At 56.5% G+C, this 10,554-nt stretch overlaps 1 protein-coding gene across 1 annotated transcript; it reads left to right on the forward strand.

The window, feature by feature from the left end:
- Positions 1-5,739: 5,739 nt before the first annotated feature.
- ISLR (immunoglobulin superfamily containing leucine rich repeat) lies at positions 5,740-7,029 on the forward strand (the record flags this gene model as incomplete). Its single annotated transcript, XM_082833841.1, has 1 exon — positions 5,740-7,029. Exon 1 carries the CDS (start codon positions 5,743-5,745, stop codon positions 7,027-7,029), a length of 1,287 nt encoding a protein of 428 aa, XP_082689967.1. The 5' UTR covers positions 5,740-5,742.
- Between the last annotated feature and the right edge of the window lie 3,525 nt (positions 7,030-10,554).

Below are 10,554 nucleotides of genomic sequence, written 5' to 3' on the forward strand. Positions count from 1 at the left end.
TAAGATCCTGCCAGCCGAGCGGCATGGCAAAAACAATGTAAAAAGGAAGAGGGACAAATAAAGCAGGGTGAGGGGACGGAGTGACAAAGGCTGATTATGTAAGGTGGTCGGGGAAGGCCTCTCTGGGGAGCTGGCATTTGAAAATCTCCATAGACTAGAGGGAGTGAGCCCTACAGAGTCCAGTTTGAGAAAAGAACGAGAGCAGTGCCCCCAACGTGGGAGCAGGTGATGCGTGAGGCTGGACACAGTTAGCGGGGTGGAGATGGGGCCAGACCAGTAGCCAGGGGCAGATCAGAGAGGCACCTCCTGGTTTCCAAGCTCTGAAGAACTGAGACTGGAGAAGAGCTGAGAGGCCCTCACACCTGAGCGAAGGGGAGGGGTGTGTGGAGAGGAAGGTGGAGGGTGGGAAAGGAAACGGGAGTGAGGGCATCACGGTAGGGTCAGCCAGGGGCCAGGCCGGCTCTGCCTGGGCTGGGGCCTCTGGGCTGAGGTTGACGCAGGGGAGGAGATGGGGCCTGGCCTGCTGGCCCTACCCACAGCCTCGGGAGCCCACACAGCGCGCTGACGCTCGAGCCATCCCCACATACCCGCAGTGTGCGTGCACCCACAAGCACATGTGGAAAATCAGCACAGGCTCACGTGCGTGCAAACAGAAATGACTGTGCGTGAACGCACGAGTGCACGCAGACTCCTCGTGTGAAGGTAGGCATTAGAAATTCTAGAACATCAGGGCTGAAGGACGTCAGACCATCTCATCTGACTCCCACATGGGACAGAGAAACTGTATGTTCAATGGTGCAGGCAAGACTCTTCCTCCTGGGAGACCCGCAGGCTTCACCAAGTCCCGCCGGGAGCCACTGAGCTTCCTCCCAATTATTCCAGCAAGCTGCGCGGAGGGAAAGTGGGGCTGGAATCAAGACCAACCTGCCCTCTGCGCATGATGGCAACAGCCCCCAACCACGGCTGGCCACACATCTGAGCACCAACGGTCTCCTTCTTCTCAGAGCCCATTTCAGGGCCCAGCGGACCCTCTTTCTCCATCTCCTTTGCTGTGTCGTCCTTTCTCTACCTTCAGGTCTAAGCCTGGCTGTCGGCGATTGCTTTCTTTCTCTCTTCCCCCATCTCTGTCTCCCTTTTCTCAGTCTCTCGGTTTCTCTCCGGTTCCCTCTGTGCTGGGCTCTGTCCCTCTCACTCTATTTTCTCTCTCTCTCCAGGATCTTTTTTTGCCTTCCAGGAAAAGCTGACGTGGCCCCCTGGTCAGCTGGAGTGAGGCCTCTTTGGGGTGGTGGAGTCAGGCTGGCTGAGCCTCTGCAGCAGGAAAGGGATTGGCCGCCCTGGTGGGAGGGGAAGGCAGGAGGAGTGGGAGGAGAAAGGGCTGGGCTCCTGCGGAGGGCTGGGGAAGGGGGAGCAGAAAGAAAAACTCTGTGGGAAGAAGTGAGCACCACCTCCCCTGCTACGGTGATCAACTGTCCCAGTTGGCCTAGGACTGTCTGGATTTTAACACTGAAAGCCCCGCATCCTGGGACTGTTGGTCACTCTACCCTGAGGCCCACAGGAGCCAGGATGGGGCTGGCAGGATGGGCTCCCAGACCTGACTCCTTTCCTCCACCTCCTAGTTCTCCCTTCCACCGCTGCAGGGCTGCTGAGGATCCAGGGATGGTGGAGGGGTTTTAGGGTCTGAGAGAAGCTCTCTAGCCCTAGGCCTTTGGGCCTCCATCTGTGATCTGGGGACCGTCAAGGTATCCACATACTCACCGAGGACCCCCATCTCCAGGTCCACAGGGAGCTCCCGGCTGGGAAGAGGAAGGGGAGCCGACCTCCAGTTTGTGTCCTTGCCTGCTCGCATTATCTCCTGTGGGATGGGCTTTTCAGGAAGAACTTTCAGTCGATGAGGGGATGATGGTGCAGGGAGAGCGAGGGGTGGGGGTGGGGGGTGGCTGCCTAGGAGTTGATAAGCCCAGTCCTTGGAGTTGTACCACCGCTTCTCAGGCTCAGCAGGGAGTGGCCCTGCGTGGCCCACTGTGAAGCGCCTTGGAGGACACCATGCTTCTCGGTAGAGGCGCACTGGACCCTGACGGCCCTTGTCCTATTGTCCTTCTTGGTAGAGGTGGGGCACACTGCACCCTCAGGAGGTGATGGGATCTGGGCAGATGGGGAAGAGCTGTCAGTGACCAATGTGTGCAGACTCAGTTCTGCCTGGGTGGGCAGGTCCTTCTTGCTTCTCCTGCCATAGCGCCACCCCGTTCGCCCCTGCCTCCACCCCCGGCTGTTCTGCATGGGATTCCAAGGGCAGCCTAGTGTTGGGCTGCCATCAAGGTCTTTGATGATGGGGAATGGCGGTGAAAGGACCCCCAGGAAGTCTGGTAACGTGCTCACTCACCCGACAGAGGGTGGGTCTCCCACGTGGTATGAAATATTCTTAAAATGTCCTGTTCTGAGGAAGCCGGTCTGGGCCCAGGGTCCTGATCTGTAAAATGAGGGGGTGGAGAAGGTGACCTCCAAAGTGCTTTCATTTCTGGGAGCTGAGGCCCACGCAACTCACCCATTCATTGAGTCAAGGGGTATTTACTGAGCATCCTCTCTGTGCCAGGGGTTAACAACAACAGGGAAGACAAGACGTGTGCCTTGAACAGGCTTCCTCTCTAGTAGAGGGGTCTCCCATTAAACACATGAGAATAAAGTTATGTCAAGTGAATGAACTGAGAAAATCTCTAATAGGAAAGACAGTTCCAAATAAGTAAGCTAACAGAAAAAAAAAATGCAACTTGAAGAAACCAGCAATGCAGATAGAATGAAGCTTTCAAAAAAAAGCTATTATTAACGTCAGAGAAACACAATATATACACATGAAACAAGAGGGTGTGGAGAAGAGGGAACCCTCTCGCACTACTGGTGGGAATGTAAATTGATACAGCCACTATGGAGAACAGTATGGAGGTTCCTTAAAAAACTACAAATAGAACTACCATATGACTCAGCAATCCCACTACTGGGCATATACCCTGAGAAAACCATAATTCAAAAAGACACATGTACCCCAGTGTTCGTTGCAACACTAATTACAATAGTCAGGTCATGGAAGCAACCTAAGTGCCCATTGACAGAGGAATGGATAAAGAAGATGTGGTACATATATACAATGGAATAAAAAGGAACGAAATTGGGTCATTTGTAGAGACGTGGATGGAGTTAGAGACCGTCATACGGAGTGAAATAAGTCAAAAAGAGAAAAATAAATATCGTACATTAATGCATATATGTGGAATCTAGAAAAATGGTACAGATGAACCGGTTTGCAGGGTAGAAATAGAGGTACGGATGTAGAGAGCAAACGTATGGACACCAAGGGGGGAAAGCGGGGTGTTGGTGGTGGTGTGATGAATTGGGAGATTGGGATTGACATATATACACTAATATGTGTAAAATGGGTAACTAATAAGAACCTGCTGTATAAAATATAAAATTTAAAAAAACAAAGAACTGGACGCAAGCATCCTCTCCCTGGAGGATGCTGGTGTTGGGACAGCAGAGCCCAGGGAGCGACGCTGCGTCCCCAGACAGGCGGCACCTAAGGTGGGGTTTCAGGCACTTGGGAGGCCACAAAGAGACTCTTCCAAATGGAGCGATGTCCTTCAACCTCACCTGGCTGCCAGGTGGGTAGTCCTGGGTGATGGAACCATCTCTGTGAGCCTGAGTGTCTCAGAATCCCAGTCTGGAAACTGAAGCCCAGCTGGTTCCTGTCCGGAGCTTTCTTTTACCCGCTTGGAGCTCAGTCACACCCCTGCCTCCCGTCCGCCCACCACTTCCAGCCCAGTGGGGAGCCAGGGCTGGAGCCCTGGAGCCTGGGGACCTCCGGGATTACATGTGTTTAGGGCAGCCCAGCCTCAGAGCCAGCAGGCAGGCCTGACACGGGCGGGCCAGGAGGATGTGTTTTCTTACAAAAACATCTCTAACGTTTTGGCTTCTTACTGAGGCTTCGGAGCATCGTGGGTGTTTTATACACTTTGGCCTCAGCTTTTCACTGGAACACACCCACCACCCACACAGACACACAGTCACAGATATGCACACTCACTTCTACACATAAACATGCACACACACACACACACGCCCACATATACAGAGAGACTCACATACACCCACACAAACACAGAGACACACAAAGACTCAGCCTCACACTACACAAATACACACCCCCAAACATTTCCAAACACACAAATTCACCCATACATGGTCTCACACCCACATCCACACAAACACACATACAAACTCATCTGCACATACAGATGTCACACCCACACTCAGACATGCGCACACAAGTGTACACACAATCCCTCACACCGTCTCAGCCTGGAGAATGCCCCCCACCCCCGCGCATTTTTTTCTTGTTCAAAGTGAGGTTAGAAGTCTCCCACCTTCCACGGGATTCAGTTTCTCACCCTTCGCCCCATAAAAATCCTTCTGGCCACATCTTTTCTTGGGTCTTGTCCAGCTAGTGCTGTGTCTTTAAGGAAGTTGAAGCTGCTAAAAGTGAGCGAGAGAGGAAAAAAAATCCAAAAATTTGGCATCTTTTCCCCCTCAAGTTTCTGGTGTCACTTATGAAACACGGGTCCTTGTTGCTGCAGAGAAGCAGTTGTTTTGCTGGAAGGAGGAAGTATACGGGCTGCCTGGGCTTCCTTCCTGCAGCCTCCTCTCAGCAGACGGTCTCAGGCACCCTGGTCGGATAAGGAAAGGGCAGGCCCAGGTGTGCAGACTGAAGGTGGGGCAGGAACCAGGCTGCGCCTTCCTCCAGCATCTTCATCTTCCCTTGGCCCTGCAGACCGTCCAGGGCTGACTCTTCCTTTGTTGCTTTTTTGGTCCCATCTTAGAAGAGGCTCTGCTTGACTAAGAAAGAGTAGTTTGAAGGTAAGCCAGCTGGAAGAGGGCTCCAAGGGCCAGTGGGAGGAGAGGGCAGCCTGCCGGGCACAGGGCCTGGGCTCCCCTGGGCACTTTCCTGTTGGTTTGGGGTGCTTGGGACAATCCCTGGCTTGGATCTGTCCAGGGGGCCTCAGTCCCTCTAACAACCGCAGCCCTGGAAATCTCAGCAGTACTTGGGTTGAGCCACTGGCCTCACCCAAGCCAGCTGACAGGTCCTGGCAGGGGTTTATTTAGGCAGCTGCCTGGCGTAGTTTGAACCGAATAGGCCAAGGGTGTGATTCTGTAGAAAGGGTCTGGTGTCTGCTGTGGTCACGGGCCAGTAGGAACGGGAGAGCGGTGGGTGGGGCGGATGGGGGTGGTGTGCACTGCACAAGGGGCCTTGTCTAGGCCGGGGCAAAGCATACCTATGGGGGGCTCTAGTGGGAGGGACTGCGGCCAGGATGTGGGAGGGCAGGAGGGAGGTTCTGCCGAGTGCTGGGGGGAGGAGGTGGCTGGAAAACAGATCTCAAGCCATAAAGTCAGCTCGGAGCTGGCCGATGCAGGGAGAGCTCTCTGCTCAGAGAAGGAGCTGGGGTCCTCTTCCGTCCGGTCTTCACCTGCTCCTGACTCCATGACCTCGGGCAAGTCCTGGACCTTCTTTGGGCCTCAGTTTCCCCTCCTATAGAATGGGGGTGGTGGGCTAGGTGGTAATAGGTCTTAGCTGGATGATGCTGTCAGGTCCTTCTGATGGGGAAGAGCTCTGGGTCAGGGTGCTGAGAGGGACGAGTGCCTTCTGCGTGTCCTCGGGGTCACCCTGGTGGCATGTCCTTCTCTGCAGGAGGTAGGATGCAGGAGCTGCGTCTGCTGTGCTGGGTGGTCCTTGTGGGCCTGGTGCACGCCTGTCCCGAGTCCTGCGACTGTGGGGAAAAGTACGGCTTCCAGATCGCCGACTGTGCCTACCGTGACCTGGAGGCCGTGCCACCCGGCTTCCCGGCCAACGTGACCACGTTAAGCCTGTCGGCCAACCGGCTGCCGAGCTTACCAGAGGGCGCCTTCAGGGAGGTGCCCCTGCTGCAGTCGCTCTGGCTGGCGCACAATGAGATCCGCAGGGTGGCCGCTGGTGCCCTGGCCCCTCTGGGCCAACTCAAGAGCCTGGACCTCAGCCACAACCTCATCTCTGACTTTGCCTGGAGCGATCTGAACAACCTCAGCGCCCTCCAGCTGCTCAAGATGGATAGCAACGAGCTGACCTTCATCCCCCGCGATGCCTTCCGCAGCCTTCGCGCCCTGCGCTCACTGCAGCTCAATCACAACCGCTTGCACACGCTGGCAGAGGGCACCTTTGCGCCGCTCACCGCGCTGTCCCACCTGCAGATCAACGATAACCCCTTCGACTGTACCTGTGGCATCGTGTGGTTCAAGACGTGGGCCCTGACCACTGCTGTGTCCATCCCAGAGCAGGATAACATCACCTGCACTTCACCCCACGTGCTCAAGGGCACACGGCTGAACCGCCTGCTGCCGCTGCCTTGCTCGGCACCCTCGGTGCAGCTCACTTACCAGCCCAGCCAGGACGGCGCCGAGCTGCGTCCCGGCTTCGTGCTGGCGCTCCACTGCGACGTGGATGGGCAGCCAGCCCCCCAGGTTCACTGGCACATCCAGACGCCCGGCGGCACCGTGGAGATTGCCAGCCCCAACGTGGGTGCCGATGGGCGTGCCCTGCCCGGTGTCCTAGCAGCCAGCAGCCGGCCGCGCTTTCAGGCCTTTGCCAACGGCAGTCTGCTCATCCCCGACTTCGGCAAGCTGGAGGAGGGCACCTATAGCTGCCTGGCCACCAACGAGCTGGGCAGTGCGGAGAGCTCGGTGAACGTGGCACTGGCCACACCCGGCGAGGGTGGCGAGGATGCACTGGGGCGCAGGTTCCACGGCAAAGCGGCCGAGGGTAAGGGCTGCTACACGGTTGACAATGAGGTGCAGCCATCGGGTCCTGAGGACAACGTCGTCATCATCTACCTCAGCCGTACTGGGGGTCCCGAGGCTGCAGCAGCAGGAGGAGGGGTCTCTGGGAAGCAGCCCCCAGGGCTGCTCCTGCTGGGCCAGAGCCTCCTCCTCCTCTTCCTCACTGCCTTCTAGCCCCACCCCCACCCAGGCTGGGCTAGAGGAGGCCCAAGGCCTCGCTGACTCCTGCCCCTGACTCTGCAGCCGTCCCTTACAAGTGCTGCAGGGTCTGGGCTCGGCAACTCTCGAAGCCTGCATCGGGGACTTCCCATCTTCCTACCTCCCTTTCTCATCTCTTCTGGAACACTCACTGCCCCAACTTCTAGACTTGCTCAAAGCTAGTGACTAGGACAGAATTTGATCCCGTAACTCACCGTCTACGGTGCTAATTGCTGCTAACCACTATGCCCAGGCTCCCTTCTGGGGGCAGCGTGCTGACAGGGCGGCGCCCTAACCAAGCTGGGTGGGGGGGACTCACCGATGGAATTCTGGGCACTGGGACTGACAAGCTGCCGAAGGCTGTGGGTGGGGCTTGGGGCTTGGGGCTTGGCAGGGAGGTAGGCTGAAGCAGACAGGACACAGGAGACTAGGATGTAGCGGAAGTGGCTGGCGTGGCTTTGAGGCTCTCTGACCTGCTTGAGCTCCTGCTGACCTTTGGCGTTCTCTGACGACCTGGGGGCTTGGGAGGCTCTGCCCTCGTCTCAGACAGGACTGGAGTGTCCAGAATGTCCTTCATCTCCTCACCCTTCCTCCTTCAGTGTGCCCCTCCACCCTGGACACCTGCCCTGTCTTCCTCTCCAGGTATGCATCTGTAGCCTGCCCCTCCAGAGAGACCAGGCAGCCTGGGGGCGGCAGAGAAATAAACAGCATTTCTGGTGCTCCCCTGCATCTGCCTGGTGTTTTGTCTGGATCTAGGGGGCCCCTGGTGGAGGATAGGACTGGAAGGACAGCCAGCCTGCCTGTCCACATGTTCTGGGGCCTGTGAGGCAGGGAGGGGTGGCCGGGTGGTGGGTTCAGGGCTGGGTTGAGCTGCAGATGTTCTCCTCCACCCCCCACCTAGCCCACGGCACAAATGGGGGCATGAGCCTGACAACCACTGCAAAGGCTTCCCTGGGGTCCCTGAGCAGTGGCCTGAAGGAGGTGTTTTGGAGGGGGCATGGGGGAAATCAAGTGCCTGGGTTGTGGCCTCTCTTCCCATTCCTGCTCCGGGAAGAGATGTTAGGGAACAGTGAGGAAAGCGGGGACGGGCAAGGCAAGATGGAGGGGAGAGAGAAGGGAGGAGAGAGGGGATGTAGGATGGGGTGAGAAGGAAAGAGAAAGACCCAGAGAGACTGAGGACAAGAGAACATATTTGAAGGAGAAGCCAGAGGAAATGAATGGTACTTCCTCCCACATTTCCAGAAAGAGGAAACAGTATTCCTGGAGGAAAGTCTTTTCCTCACAGAGCAGGGGGATCAGGAACTGACTTGAGGGGTGGAGGACCTGGCAGCAGCCTGTGGGTCTCTTAGGATGGGGTCAGAACCTGGAGACCGTAGAACCTGTGCTGGGTCAGAGACACGTCTCCCTACTGCCTTTATCCCTGCCCCTTTCCTGATCAAATGGTGCTATGCATAGGGACAAGACCCCATGAGAGAGGCTCTGAAGCCTCTGACTAGAGCCCCCAGAACTGCTGAGCCCAGCAAAGTGGAGGCAGGGAGGCCAAGGAACGTGGGGTAGCAGTTGTGAGCCTTGGAGGCTGGCCAGCCCCGCTTCCTCCTCCTTCCACATACAGCACCTCCCCATCCCCCCTGGTCAGCTTGCAGCTCCTGCTGAGCTGCTGTCACCAGAGCACATGTCAAGGATGACTGCACCTCCGACGGAAAGCAGCAGGATGGTGCCAAGTCCCCTGTGCTGTGCCACTTTGGGTAAGTCACTGCCCATCTCTGGACTTCAGTTTCCTCAGAAAACAAAGGATGGGCTAGGATATGGTAACTCATTGACTCTGACCCACTGACTCTGATTATCTAAGGCTTGATAATCCTAACCCAGCTTGGACCCCTTGACATCTCTGGCTCCATTCACAGTTGAGCAGGCTTGGCTTCTTGGAGTAGGATGTGGGCCTAAGACCTGAGTCGGGGGCAGCTGGGGAACGTTTGTGCTCTGAATGAACTAGCTACTCGCTTGTTTTAAAGTCATCCATGGCCCCCCATGCCCTCATGGTGAAGCCCAAGTTCCCCAGCCAGATGTTCGTGGCCCCTCTGACTGGCTCTCCAAAGTCACCCCTCCCCACCTCTCTTGGAATGGCTAATTAATTGTTCCTTTAACAGTCTGCGATGTGTCATCCTCTGTATGTTTACTTATACTGTTCCATCAGTCTGGACACCCTTCTCCTGTTCCTCACTTGGCTAAGTCAGCTTTTGAGAGTCGGCTGAGGTACCACCTCCTCCAGAAAGCCTTCCTGGATGCTTTTCCCTCACCACCCCCCCCCAATTGGACTAGGCCCCCTCCTCTGGCTCACACAGTCCTGAGTGTCCAGTGTCCCAGCCTGATTACACTTTATTATGACTCTGTTTCCATATTAAGGGCAGAGACTCAGTCTGCCTTCTCATTCCTGAGACCCCGTCATACACTAACACAGGGCTAGGAAGACATTTTTCAGTGGGCTGCAGTGGGATCAGACCCTGCCCCCTTTGCCCTCTTCCTGGGCATCCTCGAAGGTGGGTTGACGCTCCCTGGCCCTGCCTGGCTTCCTGCAAGTTTGAGGCTGTCGTTTGGGTGCAGGAATGTGATGTAATTGTGCAGATATTTCTGGAGGCCCCACTGATCCAGGTGTGTGGGGTGGCCACATCTGCCCCACCCTCGGTAGCCCCAGCCCCACAGTGGCCCCCAAACCCTCACTCATACATGCCCGCACCTCAGTCCCCAGCAGGGGGAGGGACCCCCTCAGTTGCCCTCCCTTCTGCATACTAGTCTCCTCCTACATCCATACCTTTATTCATATTGTCTCCCCATCTCTTGAAATCTCTCCTGCTCCCCAAATCCTGCTCATTCTCGAAGACCCAGAATCAGTCTTACTTCCAAAGCCAATGCTCACACGGCTCAGGGGTGGCACCATAGGCCCCCAGTCTCTCCACCACCCCAAGGGATGTGGCCACGGTTCCCATTCTGCCCCCCATCCAGTGCCCAGCCCAGCATTGACCAGAGTACCCCAACCCCACCCAAGCCCCATAAACACAGTGTTGATTGACTGAGATGCCGGGTGGTTTTCCCCACGTACCCCTCCCCTTCAGGAAGACTGTTTCTTAGGGACAAGTTTATTAAAGGGAACACACTAACCTCTTTCATAATATCTAAAGGCATACCAGCTACAAAAATATCAGGCTCTCAAGTGTGGCCAGCTCAGTGTGGGGCCTGGTTTGAGCCGTGACTGCTGCCAGGTAGGAGCCCACGGCTTCCTCCTGGGCTGCCTTGCAGGCCACAGGGACGCCCAGGAGGAGCGGAGAAAGCTGTGGGAGAGAGGAAGCGCTGTGTCTGGTCACAGTGGTGTGTTCCAAGGCTGAGTGGGCCCAGCTGGAATCCTAGGTTGTCCCGGCCTGCATCACCAGCGCCGATTCGGGAGAAGGCCTCCGTGAAGCCTGAAGGCTGGCGGCAGAGCCAGCGTCGGGAGGCTCCTGGACCGAG

This window comes from Leucopleurus acutus, assembly GCF_964270905.1.
Source record: "Leucopleurus acutus genome assembly, chromosome: 1".
Lineage (NCBI taxonomy): Eukaryota > Metazoa > Chordata > Mammalia > Artiodactyla > Delphinidae > Leucopleurus > Leucopleurus acutus.